This window comes from Rhinopithecus bieti, unplaced genomic scaffold (genome assembly GCF_001698545.2).
Source record: "Rhinopithecus bieti isolate Rb0 unplaced genomic scaffold, ASM169854v2 scaffold_40077, whole genome shotgun sequence".
NCBI classification, from domain to species: domain Eukaryota; kingdom Metazoa; phylum Chordata; class Mammalia; order Primates; family Cercopithecidae; genus Rhinopithecus; species Rhinopithecus bieti.
In genome coordinates this window covers 208,372-231,216 of record NW_016816716.1, presented here as the reverse complement: position 1 = coordinate 231,216, position 22,845 = coordinate 208,372, and the positions used below count along the sequence as shown (strand labels likewise).

General features: G+C 44.7%; 1 protein-coding gene across 1 annotated transcript in view; it reads right to left on the bottom strand.

Annotated features, from left to right (window-relative positions):
• Window positions 1-22,845, bottom strand: part of DNAH9 (dynein axonemal heavy chain 9) — a 381,759-nt gene that overhangs the window by 238,778 nt on the left and 120,136 nt on the right. The window contains 2 exon segments of the mRNA XM_017855172.1: window positions 9,206-9,310; window positions 16,978-17,134. Of these exon segments, the coding sequence (XP_017710661.1) occupies window positions 9,206-9,310; window positions 16,978-17,134 (262 nt within the window).

The window sequence follows — 22,845 nt, the reverse complement described above, 5'->3', positions numbered from 1 at the left end:
AGCCCACAGCCTTGTCCAGCCCAGCCCCAAAAGGTCTTTGGGAATTTCTAGCCTCTTACATTCTTGGAAGCAAAACCCAAAAGCTGGGGCGGGTGCAAGGTTTTGAATGAGCCTCAGCAGGTCGGCTAAGTCCAGGGTGCTAGAAGAGCAAAGGGTAGCCTGGTTCTGTAGAGATAGGGCTGTAGGGTTGTGTGTGTGAAACAGTGGGAGGGGTTGGGGGGGCAGCTGGACCATCTACCACTGGGCACGGCTGTCTCCAGAGTACACAGTTTGCCTGGATGCATGACAGTTCTACAATTAGGATTCAGCTCTCTTCCCAGAGTGAAGCGCTAATGACTGTATGCGTTTGAGCTCACAGCAATTAGTTTGAAACTGAGACTTCTTTTCTACGTGCAGAATATCAATGCCATCCTGGCAGAAGCAGGCTTCAGCAGCCAGGACGCTGGCCAAACAGATCAAGCTCTGCTGGTTTGCGTGGGGCTCACAGCCCAGCCCAGCTCTGCCGTGGAGCCTCTTGCAGCCTTCATCACCCTGCGAGTTACGTGACTGGCAAAGCCTAGTTCTCTCCTTTGTTCCCAGTCTTCCCGTCCATAAAATACACAGAGCACTCGCCTTATTGGGGAGTGGGAAAGCAAGTTTAATTAGCACTTATAAGTTGCTCTGCTACCTTTGGGCGAAGACTAAGGCACGAGCCTAGGACCTTTTCTGCTGTTCATTCTGACTCAGCATTCTGTCTCGAAACACCGAAGCCCAGAAACCTCACGCTCAGCAAGAATTTATGATGCACTTTCGGATTGGAGGCATCTGTGCTTTTGTGTAAAATTCTGTAGAGGGGCTCTTGAGGGAGAGTGTTGAACAGACTCAAAGATGCAGTTAATGTTGGAGCATCGGTGCTCATAGAAATTTTGGTTAGGCTGGCTTGTACAGGACAGGCGTTAGCAGCAACTGAGACCCGGAGAGGAAATCATTAGAACATAACAATGATCAGGGTCTGAGAGACCTTGATAACGTCCAGGTCCTGGGAAAGGCCAGAGGGTCTTTCAGGATGTTTGGAAGCAGGGACAGGGGAGTGGAGAAGCAGGTGGACTAGGGATGTATGGATTAAATGCAAGCCCAGCCAGATGGAAGTACACACACAGGTAGTTTGGCAACTGATAGCTAAGGCTGCCAGGCACATCTCACCCACTGGGATCTGTTTCTCTATTGAAAATGTACTGTTTTCTGAAGATCTTTTTTTTTTTTTTGAGGCGGAGTCTCGCTCTGTCGCCCGGACTGGAGTGCAGTGGCCCGATCTCAGCTCACTGCAAGCTCCGCCTCCCGGGTTTGCGCCATTCTCCCGCCTCAGCCTCCCGAGTAGCTGGGACTACAGGCGCCCGCCACCTCGCCCGGCTAGTTTTTGTATTTTTAGTAGAGACGGGGTTTCACTGTGTTAGCCAGGATGGTCTCAATCTCCTGACCTCGTGATCCGCCCATCTCGGCCTCCCAAAGTGCTGGGATTACAGGCTTGAGCCACCGCGCACGGCCTGAAGATCTTAAAGCCACAGTGAATAACAAAAAATAATAACTGACATTTTTGAGCACTCAGTATGTACCGGGGATGAGTCTGAGTATTTTCTGTGAATTATTCCATCCAAAGCTTTTAACAGTTGTTTAAGATAGGTAGTCTTAGATCTTCATTTTACTGATGAAGAAACTGAGGCAGAAGGCAGTTAAGAAACTGTGCTATGTTTATGTAAGATGTTAGCATTCAGGGGAGGCTAAAAGTGAGATATGTAGAAATTCGATGCTATTTTACAACTTTTCTATAAATCTAAAATTGGTTCAAAATAAAAGTTAAAAGAAAAAAAAAAAGAAACTTGCCTGAAACCCCACAGTTGGTAAGTGGAGCAGCTCAAGTTTAAAAGCCAGGCAATCTGGTGCCGAAGCACATGCTTTTAGCTACTTCCCCCAAACGCTCTTGTACCAGAAGAAGCACTGTGCTAGCCACAGACGAGTTTCTCACCAAACATATACGTTTTCAGAGCAATTTGTTTTACTCTGAAAACTATCATGTTTGTTATAATTTAGAGGCATACTTCCCACAAAATAAGAAAAGATGGTTTTGCCACCCATTAAAAAGACAAATAATCATGCCTGTAATCCCAGCACTTTGGGAGGCCGAGGCGGGAGGATCATGAGGTCAGGAGATCGAGACCATCCTGGCTAACAAAGTGAAATCCCGTCTCTACTAAAAACACAAAAAAATTAGCCGGGTGTGATGGCACGTGCCTGTAATCCAGTTACTTGGGAGGCTGAGACAGGAGAATCGCTTGAACCCGGGAGGCGGTTATTGAAGTGAGCCGAGATCATGCCACTGTACTCCAGCCTGGGCAACAGAGTGAGACTCCGTCTCGAAAACAAAAAACAAAACAAGAAAACAAAGAAAGAAAGAAAACAAATGAATAAAAATGGAAAGATATGTAGGAACCAGTGTTCTCAATTGGGGATGAGTTGGCAATTCCTCTCTCCCAGGGGTCATGTGGCAATGTCTGGAGACACTTTTGTTGTCACAGCAAGGAGCGGGGGTTGCTGCCGGCATTCAGTGGGTAGAGGCCAGGGATGCTGCTCAGCATCCACAATGCAGAGGATAGATCTTCACAGAATGATCGGCCGAAAGCATCAATAGTGCTGAGGCTGACAAGCCCTGATCTAGACCAAACATTTTACCAGTGAGGACTCTGAGGCTGAGAAGATATACTTAACCTCCATCCCACACCATGTGTCCTTGGGTCCAAACCAATTCCCATGCAAATTCTTAGCTCCACCTCCAAGATAAATCAAATCAGAAATTCTGGGAATGAGGTTGAGCAAGGCACGTGGGAACAGGCCCTCCAGGTGATTCTGATGCATGCTGAAATATGAGAACCACTGCAGTCCAGTCAATTCTTACATTTCTACTCATCCCTACCTCTGCCCAGGTGGCCTCATTCATAGCTGCACACTGACTTCCCTCTCTCAGACGGGAGGGTGTTGAACAGACTCAAAGATGCAGTTAATGTTGGAGCATCGGTGCTCATAGCAATTTTGGTTAGCCTGGTTTGTACAGGACAGGATTTAGCAGCAACTGAGGTCTGCAGAACAAATCATTGGAACATAACAATGATCAGGGTCCAGGAAGCCTGGAAAAGGCTTTCCAGGTCTGGGTCCTGGAAAAGGCCAGAGGTTCCCCTCTCTCCCTCTCTCAGATCAGCCTGGGTCTCCCACTTCCTTCTGCCCCACCTGGCCTGGAGAGGTTTTGCCCCTGTAGAGCACTGGCTGGGACAAACTGGGTTCAGTCTTGGGGGTCTTGATGTGAACCCAAACTCTACAGTCCTCAGCGGTGTTTTCCTCATTTTTCAGTCTCTCTCTCAGCTCTGGTTCTCAAAATTTGCTGAACGTGTGAACCACGTGGAAAGTTTTTAGAAAGTACCCACTGGTCCTATTCCAAGGAACTAAATCAACGCCTTTTTGGGGTGCAGACTGTGCATTACTATTTTGTAGAATTACCCAGGCCATTCTAATGTGCAGCCAGGGTTGAGATGCCTGTGCCAGGGAGGCACAGTCCCTGATTTTATTGTGCGTAGAAATCACTGGAGGATGTGTTAACATGAAGATTCTGTTTCAGCAGGTCTGGGGTCAGGCCTGAGACTCCGCATTTCTAACAAGCTCCCAGGGAGTGCTGGTGCTGTTGGTTCACAGTTTGAGTAGTGTGGGACTAGATGACACCAGCCATGCCTGGCACCCTCCACTGTCACTCTCAGGACACCTACCTGAAAGTCAATGAACTGTTCTTGCCACTGGGCTACCCTGCCCCATCCCAGTTTCACGGTCCACAGTTGCTCCTCAGCCAGATGGTTTTACTGTCTCTTTCCAGTCTCTATGGCCCTTAAAATTGCACATCTTTCATGGAATGTATTTCCTGCCTTATCATTTGGATACTTGGCCTAGGTTTTACTTGTTTTTTTTTGTTTTTGTTTTTTTTTGAGATAGAGTCTTGCACTGTCACCTAGGCTGGAGTGCAGTGGCGCGATCTTGGCTCACTGCAAGCTCCGCCTCCCAGGTTCATGCCATTCTCCTGTCTCAGCCTCCCGAGTAGGTGGGACTACGAGCGCCCGCCACCACGCCTGGCTAATTTTTGTATTTTTAGTAGAGACGGGGTTTCACCGTGTTAGCCAGGATGGTCTCGATCTCCTGACCTTGTGATCTGCCCGCCTCGGCCTCCCAAAGTGCTGGGATTACAGGCGTGAGCCACCCCACCCGGCTAGGTTTTACTTCTCTATATTGCAAGCCAGCCCTGATGTCCAGTGATCAACCTTGTCATCTGCACAAGCCTTGCGTGCCCGTCGGACCATAAGCGCTGCATTACTTGCATGAGGATGACACCTTTCCTCTCATGACTGGAAGCTGCTGATCACAGAGGCGTCTGTCCCTGTATCCTCCCACTCAGGCTAGGGACTTGTGTCTGACTCACTCAGTGAAGTATTAAGGCCGTGCTGTCTCTGTGCAGGTGACATACTTTAAGGAGGTCACGGGCTAGCCCTATGCCATGGGGATCTTGGCTTTTTCTCCTCACCCCTCTACCTTGGCCCTTCTATTCTAGGAGAGTGGCTCATTTTGCGGTCCCCCATGGTCCTTCTCTTTTCAAGTCTTTGCCCCAAATGCCATGTGCTATTTAACATCCTCTCTGGCCTGCTCCACGCTTCCCACTGCAATGGCAGATTGAAGTCTGTTGCCTTTAGGAAGTGCAACCCACTCACCACTTTTTAAACATTTTAACATTTCTGGTGTTCCCCTCCCCCCCCCATTAGACTTTAAGCTTCTCTCTAAAGGGTGTCACATGGGAAGCTCCCTTGGCTCTGAGACTGGAGCATTTGTTTGGTGCTTGGAGTACTTAGAGCCCTGCTCTGGTGGGCTCCCAAGTCTTTTCTGAATGATCTTCTGCTTCTACCTGCTTCCTGCCTCTGCCCAACCCATTATCGGGGCTTGTACTGCAGGGAAGAGAAGAAAGTGCCAGGGATGCCTGGCCAGAGGGCATGGAGGGGGACAGGGCAATGGGGTGTGTCCTTGTGGCACATGTCCCCAGGCACAGATAACCCAAAACATAGACAGCTGATTGCAATAGTAAAGAAGAGATTCCAGAAAAAAGTGAGTAATATCTTAGACATTTTTAAAATAGCAGAGTAATTTTTTTTGGAATTGCCACACTGAAGTTTTTCCCAAGTGGCTATGTGACTTTGCTTGACCAGTCTGATGGAGATATGAGAATGTCCACTGACAAAGACGCTGTGGACCAGCAGCATAATCACTTTTGTAGGAGTTACTGGGAAGAGGAGCACAGACGGACAAGGAGTGGAGAGTAGGAGAGGGGAGGGTGGCAGAGAACTGTCAGCAGCTGGTGTGGCTTCTGAACCAATATGCCAGCCTGGATTGCCGTGTGAATAATTAAGTGCAATTTTCTCCTTGGATGGGTATTCAATTTCAAAAGTTACCAGCTCAGATTTTGCCTGGGCTGTTGTCAGTCCACTTTCTTGAGAAATATCTCTGATGGGTATGTTCCTAGATCAGAGTGTGACAGCATCAGGGACTCCCAAGTTGAACTTATTTTATTTGATTCCAGGAACAAACAGGAACTAAGTGATCTTAGAGAATGCATTGCTGACCTTGTGTTGAGCAGCTTCAAAATAAAGCAAAATATTAGATAGCAATAAAGCAAAAAATAGTAGATAGCAGTGTTTATCTACTATCCAGGGGGAACAATGGCTGTTGGGCACTGCCTCCTTGATTAGTACATTGTTAAGCTTGATAAGATAGCTTGAGGTTGTTCTAGTTGAGAAGGAGTGAAGGGCATAGAGAAGACCTGTGAGACCAGAATGTGAACCCTTTTCCCCTGCCTGTGTATCCGAGCCTCTACTCTTCAACCCATTTCCTGCAGTGTTAAGATAGTAAAGATAGTAATCATCCTCATCAGTATCACCACCATCATTATGACTATCATCATCACCATCCCCATCAGTGCCACCACCATCTCCATCATTGCCACCATCATCAACACCACCATCACCATCATTAACATTATCATCACTGCCACCACCATCATCATCATCACCATCACTGCCACCACTGTCATCATCATCACCATCACCTCCATCATCATCACTATCATCACCATCATCATCACTGCCGTCACCATTATCACCATCATCACCACCACCACCACCACCACCATCATCATTACCACCATCACCATGATCATCTCCATCATCACCATCATCATTAGAATAATCATCAACACCATTACCACCACTATCATCATCATCAGCATCACCACCATTAGCATAATGATCACCATCACCGCTACCATCATCACCATTAACATCATCATCATCACTAACATCACCACCACCATTATCATCATCATCAAAGCATTTGTTGAGTGACTATTCTCTGTAGGGCTTTAAAAAAAAGTGCTTTAGAGATATTAACTCATTTAAAAATGATTACAACTGCCTCAACGAGGTGCTATTATTAACTCCCTTTACAGATGTGGATCTTGAGACATGGATATGCTCAAGGTCACACAGCTAGTAAGTGCCTGAACCAGCATCGAACACTGGCATTATTCCTTATTCCAGGTTGTGAAGTGACCAGCCAAAGGTGAAAGCAGCCAGGAAACATGTTTGATTTCTTATAAAAATCTGGATGTCTGGTCTCTCTTTAAAACGTAAAAGATCTGGCAACATTCAGCTTAACATCCTTACAACGCAGAGGTGCGCTGGTAAATTTTTAACAACCAGCTCTCCAGGGGAGCAAAAATGCCCTTGATTCATAAAATTTGGCAGTTTTCACGATGGAAGGACTCTCACCATAGCCCATTTCAAGCTACACTCATATGATGCTACTGAGATGCACACAACCAGTTCTTTCGAGCCAAGCTGGTCAAGGGTTTCAGTCCAAGAGTGTCCAGGCTAGCCATTTGTCTTCCTTCCTCTACTAACTGCTGCTGAACAGAACAAACCCAAAGAAAGGGAAAAACCATATTTCACCACCGGAAACCAGGGAAGAGCCTCACATTCCGGCAACTTTCAGATCTTCACCAAGGAAGAGTGTGGACAAGAGTCAGTGGCTGTCAAACATCAGAGATGGAAAGACAGACCACCTCGGTGAGCGAAGGGACCTGGCAGAGCCCCTTGACTGCCTGTGGCTTTCGGGGCAGCTGGAGATGAAGGTGGCATGGATTTGCGGATGGTGTGAGCCCTACCTCTGTTCAGCTTTGTGGTTGCTTCAGCGCTCCACCAACAGCCCCACATCCAAGCCTACCTATGAAAAACACAGTCTGTAGGATGAGAGGTAACAACATGTGGGAGCTATGTGGATGGATGCTGGCTCCTGCCAGGGCAAAGGGGGACAGGGATGATGCTGGCTCAGTCATCTTTCCCTGCCAGGGGCGACCTTTTGCCTGATGTTTCTTCCAACCCCCATTCTGCCACCCTCCCCTCAATCCTGCCCTCTTGCCTTAGAAAAATGTCAGTCAAGCTAAACGCTTTCCTTATTCCTTTGTCTGGACCTGAAAAGATTACAGAAACCTGTAGGGATCAAAGAGTCTCTCATAGCTAGGTTTTTCCTTTTCTGTACTATGCGCATACTGTTTTGGAAATGAAAGCAAACACAAGCAACATTAAACCATTTTTGATTGTATGGTGTGCGGCACACACTGGGAGCACCAGGCACATCATTGTCCCAAGCACCTCGCCACAGCTTTGATCATCACATGATGGCCTTGTGATTGCTTTGGTCTGTTGAGATAAGGGCAGGATGGGGGTTCTCAAACCAGCCACCCCTAGCAGGAGATGGGGGCGTTCAGCCTACAGGGAGGGGTATGGAATAGATGCTGGCAAACGATGTGCTTTATCTTGGAGATGGGGTTCCTGGGGGAATGGAGCCTGCGCAGCTGCAGTAAGAAGCCCTGGGAGAGACCCCTGACTTGCCCTCAGCCACCAGTTTTCCTGTTGCTCAGCCCCTCCTTCACATTGCTGCCAAATAGAGGGGCAATCTGCCTCCTGGATGTCTCTGGGGGTTCCCTGCTGCCTGCTGAGGAAGGCATTTCAGCCTGCTACTATTGGGTTCAAACTTGCCTCTCCAGCCTTATTTTCTCCTTTGGCATTTTACCCACTAGAAACCAGATCAGTGCCCACATCTGCACCTGGACAGCATCAGTGAGAGCACAGGGTGCATCTACCAACCCTCCCACTTTCCAAAAGTCTACCCATGGACAAGGTACAGTTCCCCTCTGATGTTCAGTTTTTCCACATATATAATGGGGAGAATAGTGGCCTGCAGGGCCATGGTGGAAAGACGTGAAAGATCTTTCATGATGTGAAAGATGATGTATGAAAAGTGCCTGGTACAGAATTTCAACAAAAACTTATTCACGTTCCCCTTCCCCCTTCTCCTGCTCCTATTGTTCATGGGATCCTGACCCAAATCCAGAATCCTCTCCATCTTTTCAAGGTAACGCATTTGGAAGTCTCATGCTCAGTCAGAATTGAAGTCACCTCTAGAACATTGAAAGTACTCACATCTATCTCAAGAGCTCCGATTTTGTGTGTGTGTGTGTTAGAGATCACATTCTATTCAACTGGGAAACTTCACTTGTCATTTGCATAACACTTACCATGTTGTAGGTGTTTAATAAATGCTTTCTGGATGACTTGAAAGACAAGTGGCATGCTTACATAAAATCTTACCCCAAAAGTGACTTCATTCAAAAAACATTCATGCTGTATTCTTCATTTTATTAAGCTGAACGTGGTGGAAATAAAATAACTGAAATTTAAGCCTTGGTTTATAACCAAAGAACATGGCCTTTCCAAGGAGCTGAGCTCTGCCATCTTCATGTTTCTGCACCTGGATGAAGCAGGTAGGACAGATCTTCTTTCTCCCCATTTTACAGAGAACAAAACGGAGTCCCAAAGCCAAGTAAATGGATCTACTTTGGTGGGTAACTGAATAATACCCATTTTGAAGGACAGCCTCCTGGAGCCTGATTTTAGAGGGTGGAGAAAGGCGCATGAAATGACAAGGGAAAAAGGGACGCAGATGCTAAGGAGAGGTCGAAAACAAGAGGACATAGACTTCTGCAGTGATCAACATAAAGACCGCAAGGCTCCCACCAACTTCCGGCCCCTACCTGCACCGCCACCACTGACAAGACCTCCACGGAGATTCGATTAAACTCATCAAAGCAGCCCCAGGCGCCAGTCTGAGCGAGGCCTTTGTAGATGTTGCCACAAGACTGCAAGAAAATGTACAAAGATTAAATTACCGGCAGGCCAGGCTTATCAATACGTGTTGAAGTCATTCTCCATCCCCTTTATTATAGATACTTCTAGTCCCCCTAAAGACCACTGGTCAGAAATTTGTATTAAAATTTCAAGAACAATTAAATGTTTGATGGTTATGGGGTGTCAACAGAAGTCACAGGATTAAACAGAACCTTTTCAAGACACTTGGATGAAAATCCCTTTAAAATGTCATCAGGGTTGCATTATTGTTGATTCTGTAGCTTTCAAAATCCCAGGAAATGAATAAAAGATGATTTTTCTTATGCTATACAGACAAAAGCCTTCCACCCAGCCTTTGTCATGCACTGATGGAAAATTTATGTCTGTATCTTTAAATCTATGCCCAACCACCCAGGTTTTCCAGAGTGGTGAGATAGCTGGAGACAAAGACAGGAGGTGATAACATCTGTTTAAAAAAACAAACAAACCAAAAAACACTAAAGGTAAATCTTTTCAAATGAGAGCAAGGAAAGAATTTACAAGGGAATAATGCATTTCTGTCCTAAAAGTAAAAGCCATCCTGGGCATTCAACATGAACTGGTAAGTGATGGGGCAACATAAAGGGATAGGTTTCTGGGAGACACTCACAAGGTCATTGGCAAAGAGACGTCATTAAAATACCAGGGAAATGCAAATAATGGAAAAGTTCCATTCAATTATTCAGCGGGCATTTTCTTTTTTCTTTTTTTTTTGAGACGGAGTCTCACTCTGTTGCCCAGGCTGGAGTGCAGTGGTGCGATCTTGGCTCACTGCAACCTTCACCTTCCAGGTTCAAGTGATTCTCCTGCCTCAGCCTCCCGAGTAGCTGGGATTACAGGCGTGCACCACCATGCCTAGCTAATTTTTGTACTTTTAGTAGAGACGGGGTTTCACCATGTTGGTCAGGGCTGGTCTCAAACTCCTGACCTCGCGATCTGCCCGCCTTGGCCTCCCAAAGTGCTGGGATGACAGGCGTGAGCCACCATGCCCAGCCTTCAGTGGGCATTTTTTGACAATCAGCTCTGTGCACAGATCATGTGCTGGACACAGGGGAGCTCAGTCTAAGAACTTTTGGTCAGGTTGAGGAGATAAGGTATATACATAAAAACAGGAAAATTACTGCATCAGTAGTGGTTTCATTGAATAATATAAACCACAAATGTCATGGAGTTCACAGAAGAGTGGGTCAGCATGCTCCTGAGTGATCAGTTTTGCTAAAGAGGTGAAAGTCAGATGGCAGCACAACAGCACCTCCCAAAGTTTATTCCACGGAACCATAGGCCTGAAAGTTGCTCTTCGAAGAAAAGGCTTTTTGGTCAAGCAAATTTGGGAAACACATTCTTCAACCCATTTTGGCCCAGTTACAATTTGTATTAGCGTTTAAGGGCGCTGAGAAGTCCTGTAACAAAAACATTAGTTTCACTGCATTACATGGCTAGGATTAGAGTCAGAAGATACGGGGATCTCACAGAAAACGACATGCTTTAGGACACACATGAGATATGATGGCTTTATAGGACAGGGGTGTCTGTGTAGACAGAATGGAAGGGGTGAGGCTTTCCAGGAGGAGGAAGATTATGGAAGAAATACAAGCAGAATAATGGTGTGTGCAGAGAAAAATGACAGAGCCATTTTGATTGGAAAGTTGAATTACTAAAGGAAGTCATGGTTGTAAAAAGTCTTGAATTACTATGAGGGATCTTTGGAGGTTTGCAGCAGAGAACATGAGCAGAGCAATGGTATGAGAGGATTGGTCTAACTGCCACATAGGCTAGGTAGGATGTAGGGCAGACTTTATTTATTTATTTATTTATTATTTATTTATTTTGAGATGGAGTCTTGCTCTGTCACCCAGGCTGGAGAGAAGTGGCACAATCTCAGTTCACTGCAACCTCTGCCTCCTGGGTACAAGCAATTCTCCTGCCTCAGCCTCCTAAGTGGCTGAGATTACATGCGTGCACCACCACGCACAGAGAATTTTTGTATGTTTAGTGGAGACGGGGTTTCACCATGTTGGCCAGGCTGGTCTCGAACTCCTGGCCTCAAGTGATCCACCTGTTTTGGCTTACCAAAGTGTTTGGATTACAGGCGTGAGTCACTGCGCCTGGCTGTAGGGCAGACTTTAAAGAGGAAGAGAAAAATAAAACCCATCTTTCATTGAGCTTCTGGAATTAAGATATTTCTTTTTTCATTCATTGCAACAAATATTTATTGAGCATGTACTACGTGCTGGAGATGGTTCTGGGTCATGAAGAATCAGAAGAACAAGATAGACAATGCCTCTATTCTCATGGGTCTCACATTCCCATGAGGAAAATAGACAATAAGCAATAACAACAAATAAGACAGTGATAAAGCCCCACTGGAGTCTTAAAATGGGGGTGACATGGAGACTTCAGATTGAGCCATCAGGGACATTCTGTCTGAGGTGGTCATGGAAGTTCCAGGTGTTGTGTTTCTGTGCCTTAAATCAGGGGTCCCCAGCCTCTGGGTGACTGTCTGTGGTCTGTTAAGGAACGAGGCTGCACAGCAGGAGGTGAGCGGCAGGTGAGTGAGCAAAGCTTCATCTGTATTGACAGCTGCTTCCCATCACCTGCAGTATTGCCTGAGTTCCGTCTCCTGTCAGATCAGTGGCAGCATTGGATTCTCAAGAGAGCATGAGCCCTATTGTGAATTGCACATGTGAGGGATCTAGGCTGGGTGCTCCTTATGAGAATCTAATGCCTGATGATCTGTCACTGTCTCCCATCACCCCCAGATGGAATCATCTAGTTGCAGGAAGAGACGACCAGGGCCCCCACTGTTTCTACATGATGGTGACTTGTATAATTATTTCATTGTATATTACAATGTAATAATAATAGAAATAAAGTACACAACAAATGTAATGTGCCTGAATCATCCCGAGACCATCCCGCACTACTGCAGTCCATGGAAAAATAGGTTTCCACGAAACTGGTCCCTCGTGCCAAAATGGTTGGGGACCACTGCCTTACATTATTCCATTTCATTTGCAAAACAATCCAAGTGTCACAAATACTAAGTGGAAATTCAGAAATCGACATCCATGTTTACCTATTCACAATAGTTAAGATATGGAATCAACCTATGTGTCCATCAATGGATGAATTCATAAAGAAAATGTAGTGTATACACACATTGCAATACTGTTCAGCTATTAAAAAGAATGAAATCCTGTCATTTACAGCAACAGGGATGGAACTGGAGGATATTATCTTAAGTGAAAGAAGCCAGGCACAGAAAGACAAATACCACATGCTCTCACTCATATGTGAGAGCTAAAAAAGTTGATCTCATGGAGGTAGAGAGTAGAATGATGGTTACCAGAGGCTGGGAAGGGTAGGGGGAAGGAGAAGATGAAGAGAAGTTGGTTAATCGGTACAAACATACAGCTAGACATAAGAAATAAGTTATCGTGTTCAACAGCACAATAGGGGGCTATGGTTACTAATAATTTATTTTATATTTCATAATAGCTAGAAGAGGAGATTTGGAATATTCCCAACACAAAGAAACAATAAATCTTTGGGATGATGGTTATCCTAATTACCCTGATTCGATCATTATACATTGTATACGTATATCAAAATATAACATGTACCCCATTAATATGTACAATTATGATGTATAAAAAAGATGTTTTAAAAATTCAATTTTTAACAGTGATTTTGAAAGCTCTTGAAACTGAAGACCTTTTTTATAAAATGAAAACCCAAAATATAAAATAAACGAAGTGGAGTTTCCGCAGGTGGATGCTTGTCACCCCACAATTCTCCCCACCCCAGGGCCTGCGGCTGAACCCCAGGACCCTATGGTAACCCACGTGTTTAGCTCACCACCTCTCTCCTGGTCCTATCGGCGAGGCTGAGGCATTATCTTGCTGTGGGATGGTGAGCTTTCGGACTAGGAGAATGGAAATAATAGGGCAAAGGCCTGGAAGTGAGAAGGGTGCTGAAGGCAGAATCAACATTGGTGACTGATTCGAGGTGGAGAAGGAAGGACATTAAGTAACCAGGGTGCCTGAAGCTTTCCACCAGGATCTCAGGGACAATGAGATGGTCCTTCCTGATGATGGGGAATCTGGAAGGGAGAAAGGAAGGCTGCTAACCACAATGCAAGAGAAGGGCATTCGAGAGACATCCACTGCCCCGTTAGAGAGAGACGGGACTAGGACTCAGGTGAAGCTGGAGAATAGACATGCCTCCATAAAGGAGCCATAGGTATACACGTCACACTGGAAATTATAAAAGAGGATCAGCAAATGAGACCGAGAAGCCAGGAGACCAGAGACTCAGGAGGAGGACTGTGTAAGTATAGCATTTCCGAAGTGAAGGGAGTAGGGTCTTAAGAAAAGGTGCAGTATCCACAATACGGCCGCTGCGGAGAGGGCTGGAAATAATTCCAAACACTTTCAGGTTTGGAACCATTTGATGTCCCTGCAGTAGCATCTCCAAATTGAGGTCAAGAGGGGAAAGTATTGCAGCTATAATATAAAGGATGTTTCGGCACTAAAACTGCAGTCATTTTCAGAGAAAGTGGCCGGTTTTATAGGTTTTCCATCCAGGATAACAGAGTAAAGCAATAACTTTCCCTTTGCTTCACGTCTTTGCACTGTTCTCCTGTTCTCCCCAGCTCACTGCATGCCCAGTCCTCATGAGTTAAGTGAGGTGATGCTGCTTATAGGATTTCTAAGGCAGAGGAGACTGCGAGGGTCCTTGACCACAGCCTAGACTCTCCTCTTCAACCTCTCCCTTTGCTTCACTACAGACTCCCTCCCCATGTTCCCGAGGTATCACTTACCTGGTTACATTTTAAGCCTCTTATGCTTTTCCATGTCTACTACCACATCAGCTGGTTCCTCATTCCCTCTGGTCTGAATGACTGAGATGCTCTCACCAAAACCTTATCCTGCTTCCAGTCTCTTCCTTTCTCACTTCATGTGACTGCCAATCTTTATGCTTTTGCTCCAGTTCTGAAGCCTGCAGATTATTTCTGCAGCCCGCACTTCAAAGTGAGATGCTTTCAGTGGCTTTCAGTCCTTCCCCTCCTTATCTCCTGTTTTTGATCCTCTCTAAGGCAGTTTAGCCCTTGTTCCATATTTATTTCCAGCTTTAACTATGGACAGACCTGAACAGAGTATATTGCTGTGAGTGTCATGAATGACACATCAAAACCTCCCCTGGAGAAGTGCACAGCAGCTCTTCCTGACCTCTCATCCTTTTTCTCCTTCTCTCAGCCGGGTCCTGTGAGGAGGGCTCACGGGGTGAAGTCAGAATGAGGGCTGGGGACAGATACTGGCCACACATAGAACTTGGTCATGGCTTTAAAGCTGACATTCTAATGGGTTAGAATGTGTGAAAATACCGCATGCTCTCTCTGTCACCAACCCCAAAACTGAGCCTTGGTTGGGTCTCACATCCTCCACATGTCTTTCCTGACCAGCCCACTCTGTGGCTCTCCCCCTACTCGGGAATATTCCAGGGTCTAAAGTTTGTAGGGCACATGAGCACCCAGGATTATGCTATCTGGGTGTTAACTAGCTCCCCTGATGATAACATATATCCCTTGTCCCTCCAAATAAAATTGGGTTATACTCTATCTATCTATCTATCTATCTATCTATCTATCTATCTATCTATCTCAATCATCCATCCATCATTTGTCTATCTGAAATCCATCTACCATCTATCCTCTCTCTCTCTCTTTCTCTCTTTCTCCATATGGTCTGTTTTTGGCATCCTTCCACAATGCCCAGCACATGCTGAGCAATGGCAATACTCAATAAATTAATTGGATTGCGAGTGTTTTACTATAAAAAATAATTCTGAACAGCCAGAAAACAAAGGGAGAGAAAGTTTGCAGACAGCTTAGTGTGGCTGTTTGGTTACCTGGGATATCTGGTGTCCAGGAAGGGAGCACATTCCTTCTGGCATGTTTCACTGTGGCTATGCTCATTTATGATGTTCTACCCTGTATCTAGCTTCTACTCCATGGAAGCTTAGCCTACAGTTGAAAAAAAGCAAAACAAAACAAAAAAAAACAAACAAAAAAAAACCAAAAACAAGGATAGACTCCCCTGTTCACCCTGTACTTTTAAAGGAACTGGTGGGGATAGGGTTCAGTGATTGGTTTTGATAGAATTGAGTAAAATGACCATCGTGACCCCTGCCCATGGAACCAACTTATCATTTCCTGCTTGCTATTCTAGGTGTGACTTTGAAGAAATCTGGCTGATGTTCTTCAATCAGTACAACATGTCTTCTACATCCAAATAAGTGTATCTTTCAGAATGTTCCCTTTGGGATACTACTTACTTCAGCAGTGCTGCTGCCATTGCTCAACTATAGAAGAATCTAGAAACATAAAATAATCCCTAAGGCTGAGGTCATTTCTATAAAGGGGGAAAAAACTCCACCTTTCTGTTCCAGCCTGACTGAAAGAGAAACATTATCTTAATGTGTTCATCAATAAAAGCAACTGTGCTAAAATTTAGGGGATGAAGACCATGTGGAAGACTAGTTTTTTGGGTCTAGATCCTTGCTTTGTTTACTTACCACGAAAAAACATGGTGCCACAGGATGCTGCAACTCTACACAACAAAATTATGCTACAGAAATGATTAAATGATAGAAGATGAATCTCATTTACAGAGTGCTATACATGGTAATGGCAAGCATTATTTCTAAAACTATAACTACATTAATTTTACAGTCAATATATCACATGACTTTTATATATAAATGTTTAATTTATTTAATGCAACTTTTTTTTTTCACTCCAGATTTATCTGCATGTCATCCTGTTGACAAAAGGGACTTACAGCAGTTTATAAAAACACATACAATATAATAAAAATAATGAGAGAGGGAGATAATCTGTTATTACATTTGTGTTTTAAAAAAAGAAGCTATGTAAGATTCGGTTGTGAGCAGAATATTATTTTCTAGCTAAAGAAGTGGCCTCATGGGCCTTTTGTTTCTCTGGCTTTTCTCGGTGACTCAGGACCTGGAACACAGTGGTTCTTAAAAAATGGTAAGTGCCTGAATGAATATTAGCTTTGCGCTTGTCTTCTGTGGGCCTCTGTGCTCTGAGACGGGGTTGATTAGTCTGCTTTCAGAAATCACGCCTGCCCTTGCAGAATATTCTGCCCCTGTTGATATTTTGGGGAATGTCCACTTCTACAGAAGAGTACAAATACGTCTAGCTTTTATGTGAAGACAACTGCCTTCAGATTGGCTACTCGTGAGCCTTTCTGTGTTTCTAGGTCAAATAGGGAAATTAGGACTTTGGATATATGTTCAGTTTCTTCATTTGACAGATAATAAAAGGAAGAGCCAAAAAGATGAAGTCAGCCATCCATGGTCAGAGCTCACTGGTGGAATTAGAATACAAAGGGCTGTGCTTTCTTATCACATGAAAGCCTTATAGGGAGGCCAACAAACTCCAGGGTTCAAAGGTCCAACTTAACCATGAAGGAGCAAGCAGAGACCTCCTGATCTGGACTCCGAGACCTGGGGAAGCTGGGTCAAGGTGGCACGGACGCGTCTCAGCCCTGGTTTGGCTGCCCTGAGTTCCTATTCCCCACCCCCACACCCAGGAAGCTGGGTGGAACTGTACCTTGTAATCCATCTGCTCTGAGCAGTTGAACACATAGACCAGGATGCCCAGTGCACGGCCCAGGTCCTTGGTGGTCTCGGTCTTGCCTGTGCCTGCAGGTCCTGCGGGAGCCCCACTCATGGTCAGGTGCAGGGACTGGGTGAGGGTGATGTAGCACCTGCCAAACACGGGAGGGCATAGGTCATCATCCTTGGGGGCCCAGTGAGATAAGACTAAGGCCCAACGCCATGTGAGATCTGGCATAGCTTCTGAAAAGGAAAGCCAAGAGCCCTGCCCCTCTTGCCTGCTCCCCACAGCACTGTGGGGAGGACACTCTAGAGGGCAAGCTCATCACAGTGCTCCCTCCATACAGGGCATCAGAGGCTCCCTGTCAGGTTCTTCTTCTTCTGGGTCTGCTTGCTCCTCCAGCTCCATTTCTCACTGTTCCCCTCCTCTGAGACACAGACCTCTGCAGTCCAGTCACACAGAGCTCCGTTCATCTGCCAGACACACTAGGACTGAGCTTGTCCCTGCTCCTCCCCCAACCCATCCCCCAACTCTTTGAGTCGACCCAGATGATGCTCCTCTTTAATCTTTGCCTGGCTAATGGCCACTAATTCCTCGGGACTCACATTTGGCTTCATCCACTAAGTGTTCCTGGATCCCCTAACACCGGGGTGAGTGAGCAGAGGCTCCCTCAGCTGAGCTAGACTCCTTGAACTTCCTGTGACATATATTGTATATATCTTCAGTATATATCTCCATAGGGTACATGAAGGCAGGGCAATATCTTATTCATTGTTTCATCTCCAGAACTTAGCACACTCTAGGCACATACAAGCCCTCAAAAACTATTTATAAACCATAAGTGAATCTGTGAATGAATGGATCGCATTCAATCCATTTAATCCTTTTGGGACTCTTTTTACCAGTAACAATAAAATAAACTCAGCTTTAAGCTTACTTCTGGTACTATTAAAAGGGCTTATATTTCTTAAAAGTAATAAAAAATACCATATGATTCAGCAACCCCCATCTTAGGAATTTACACAGGATAAATAAGAATACATGTTTACACAAAGACTTGTGTGTAACACAATATCTACCTGTTCACAGTCCTTGTTCACAGCAGCAGTGTTCATAACAGCAAAAAACTAGAAACAACCCAAATATCTATCAACAGTGAATGGATAAGCAAAATGTGGTAATTCATAGAGTGTAATACTCTTCAGCAATATAAAGGAATGAAGTATCGAACATGCTACAGAATGGACAAACCTCAAAAACATTACTGTAAGTGAAAGAAGCCAGATATGGGAGATTGTATGTTGTCAGGTGGGGTGCAGTGGCTTGTGCCTATAATCCCAGCACTTTGGGAGGCCAAGGCAGATGGATAGCTTGAGCCCAGGAGTTTGAGATCAGGCTGGGCAACATAGCAAAACCCCATCTCAACAACAACAACAACAACAAAAAAACCAAAAAAACCAATTAGATGAATGTGGTGGAGTGCGCCTGTAATTCCAGCTACTTAGTGGGCTGAGGTGGAATGATTGTTTGAGCCTAAGAGGAGGAGGTTGCAGTCAGCTGAGATCATGTCATTGCACTCCAGTCTGGGTGATACAGTGAAATCCTGTCTCAAAAAACAGATTATATGTTGTCATTCCATTGATATGAAATGTCCAGAAAAGACAAATTAAGATAGCCAGCAGATCAGTGGCTGCCTGAGGTTTGGAGTGAGAGAAGGAAATTATTGCAAATAGGGTGAAGGAAATGTTCTACAATTGGATGATGGTGATGGTTACACAACTCTATTTACTAAAAATCATCCAATTGTACATTGTACACCTGCAATGGGTGAACTTTAAGGCATGTAATTTATGCCTCAATACCTCAATAAAGCTGATAAAATTGTGCCACTGTTCTAACTTTTTAATATCTAGCAAATCAATACATAGACTCTCAACTTACAGGTATGGCTGTGTGAGAGGGTGTCCAAAATTAATTCTCTCTGTTTCTGAATCTGATGTGGTGAGATGACCAGAGACTCTGAGACTCTGAAGACGCCACCTTCATGTCAGATGGTGGCTGGGTTTCTACTGTCTTGGCTAAACCTTGGACCGAAATGGTTTTTTTTTTTTTTTTTCCTTTCCTTTTAAAAATTAGAGACAGGATCTCACTATGTTGCTCAGACTAATCTCAAACTCCTGGGCTCAAGTGATCCACCCCTCTTAGCCTCCCAAAGTGCTGAGATTATAGGTGTGAGCCATTGTGCTCAGCCCCCAGATGGTTTTGAAAGTCTTTAAGTTCCCTTTTTCTCCTTTAATTAAGTGCAAAATTCCCTTATCTGTTTCAGCCTTTGAAAGGCTGAATGTTGCCCTTCAGATCTGCCACAAGGCACGATGAGGTGAGTCAGGGTTAGGGTGAAAAGTTGGGTCTGGTCTTGTGCTTCTTGGCCGTTGTTACCATTTGGTAACACTTCTCTTTCTCTTTTTTCTCAAGCATTCCCAGATAGATATTCAGGAGCCCTATGCGTGGCCTTACCTGCACCTGCCCTCCGGTGCTCTTGAGTTTCTGGCTCCTGGTGGATCCCATGCCTGCTACCTCTCCCAGCCTAGGGCTTCCTCTACAACTGCTTAGGGCCTGCCACAGCCCCCTACCTCCCAGGAGGACAAGCTGCCTGAACTAGCAGAGTCTTCAAGCCCCAACAACTCACTCCTCACCTTCCTTCCCTCTCATAGCCTTTCTGTCCCACAGCTGTCCCCTCTGCCGGCTGAGGGCACATCACAGGCCTCTTTACTCTGGAGCTGCAGGGCAGGGCTCTCAGAGAGTTTGGGAGTCCAGAAACACCAGGTTTCACAAAAATATAAGTTGCAGAGAAAAAGTTAAGAATTCCTGAAAATAAATACATGGGACTGGGTCCATTTCTTTTTGAGCATCTACTGAGCTTCTGGGGGAAATGTCAAAATATCATTATCTTCCCCTCATACGAACAGAACTCCAGAAATGGAAGGGATTTCCAATATCCTGTTTTACATATGGGCAGACTGGGGTTCAGGGAGGGACAGTGGGCTGTCTAGTGAGTTTGAAGGCAGGGTCATTGGGGCTTTCACTCAGGCCATGAGAAAAAAACACATAAAAAAGACAGGACTGGACATGGTGGCTCATGCCTGTAATCCCAGCACTTTTGGGGCCGAGGCAGGTGGATCACCTGAGGTCAGCAGTTCAAGACCAGACTGGCCAACATGGTGAAATCCTGTCTCTACTAAAATTACAAAATTAGCTGGGCGTGGTGGCATGCACCTGTAACCCCAGGTACTCAGGAGGCTGAGGCCAGAGAATTGCTTAAACCTGGGAGGCAGAGGTTACAGTGAGCTGAGTTGGTGCCACTGCACTCCAACCTGGGTGACAAGGTGAGACTCCGTCTAAAAGAAAAACAAAAAAGAAAAGAAAGAAAGAGGCAGTATTTCTGTTTGTCACAAGGGAGGCTGCCATGACACCTGGGCCACTGAGCCAGCAGCAAGTCCTTTGGGACATATCCCTGCTCTAGGATTCTCTCTGAGGTCCTGTTAGAGTGCTCATCTCTTTAAACAACCAAGCCAGCTCCTTCGATGCGCTCCTGCTTGCGAATGTGGGCCAGCAGACCATGCTAGAGCTGTTTCAGGCACAGACTCTGGAGTGAGACAGAATGAGTTCAAACCTTGCCTCACTATGAAGCGTCCGTGAGACTCAGCCAAGTTATTTAAGCCTCTTTGCACCTTAAAAACAAAAGCATCCTTAAGATCTATGACATCGCCTTTTCTTTGTACAAGGAAACTTAGATAAATTTGCTGCTTCAAAAGCAGTGGCAATTGTGACAAAGGCAGAAAATCCTTAAGGAAGAGAGATCCTGGCCGATGAGTCCCAACATGGATATGGTTTGATTTAGTTTGGTTCCAGTGGGAACACGGGAATGTCAGCGTTGGAAGGGATTTTAAAGCTGAGGCTGTTGGACTCTTTCACCATGCGAGGTGCTCCCCCTTTAAATCCTTCAAATATGATCATGTAACCTTTTCTTTCAGTGAGAGGCACAGTTTATTATTCTAGAAGTCAGCCCATTCCACAGTGGGCTGGTTCTAATTGTTTGAAAGGTCTTCTTAACATTGAACTAAAATTAATCTTGTTTTCTTTGGGCAAAGAACTTCTACAGGTTTTCTTCTTATCTGCCGCATCAGGGTCTTCTGAGGATACGATGAGACAAGATATTTGGAAGTGCCTTGAAAAGTAGGAAACTTTGAAGGTATTATTTTTGAGGCAATAAATCCTTTTTTTTGACACAGATATTCAACTGGAAGATAGAGAAAATATCAAAACTGCTATATCTTGATTTCAGCTATGAATAGCCTGTGCTTATCACAGAAAAGTTGTCCAGATAATCTTAGAGTAGAGTAGGTGGAGTCATACTTGGCTTGTATTAATTTTCTATTGCTGTGTAACAAATTACCACGTACTCAGTGCCTTAAAACAACATCCCCTTGTTATCTCACAGTTCTGTGGGCCAGACGTCCAGGTGGGTTCTCTGCCAAGGTCTCACAAGGCCAGACTCAAGGTGTTTGCTGGGCTGGACTATTATGTGGTGGCTTTGGGGAAGAGTCTGCTTCCAAGCTCATTTAGGTTCTTGGCAGAATTCACTTCTGAGGTCCCTGTTGGCCAGGAGATCTCTCCGCTCCTAGGGGCTGTTCTACCACCTTGCACACGGCCCCTGTCACCTTCAAAAGCAGCTATGGCATGTCAAATTCTTCTCATGCCTCAAATCTGACTTCCCCTTCTGCTGACTGAGGAGCCAGGAGAAAGCTCTGTTTTTAAGGGCTTGTATAATTATATTAAGTCTACCAAAATAATTTCCCTTTGCCATATAACAAAACACAACCACGGGAATAATATCATCACAGTCACAGTTTTCACTCACACTCAAAAAGGAAGGGATTACAGAAGGGTGAGGGTCCTTACAGATCATTTGTAGAATTCTGTCTACCACATGGTTCAATAACCATAACTGAGGAATGACCATGAATGCAACAGTATCTACCTTCGGGGAGGCCCCGAGGCATACTCAGCTCACTGACGTTTAATGTCTTTACTCATAACTTGAATTAAGAAATAATTACTAGATAGACAATAGAACAAATTTCTAAATAATGTTAATGATGAAAAATGATGGGACAGACCCAAGAAAATCCAATTTAAGAGGGACAAATGTAAAGTAATCTTCCAACCACGTGGATGCATGCAGACTGGGGGAGATGTGGATGGATGAAAATCCACGTGAAAAAGACCCAGAGCTTTCAATAGGTTTCAAGCTCAACATGAGAAATTGCATTAATAGAAATTTCCTTTGCACTAACCTAAAATAAATCTGTTCTTTTTACAACACTTTAATATTTAAACTCTGAAAATTTTTTGTTCTTGGCTTAAATGCTCCCAATTCTAGGATCTATTCCTTATACCAACTGGTTATGAGATTCTTCATCATCCAGTGCTCATCTTTTTCTTTGCCTAAGCTAATTGGTAAATGTCTTTCTCAAAATGTGACAGAACTGAGAGCCATGCCACCCATATAATCTCTCTAGCAAAAATTATAGCATGCCTAGTAACTAAACTTGAGTAGTTATAATTACGCTTCTCATTATTTGTCTGTCTCAGATATGATTAGAAATTCTAGGAGTGATTTAGAAAACCCAAGAAAATCAAGAGTAAAACTTTTAGAATCTGTAATACAGGGTAGTAAGTGAGTAGAATGGAAGATAAATATATTGTAAATCATTTTTTTTTTTTCCTGTACACAAGTGAAAAGAAAGTTAAAGATAAAATGAAGTTAGGCAAAAATTTCTTTTTCTTTTTCTTTTTTTTTTT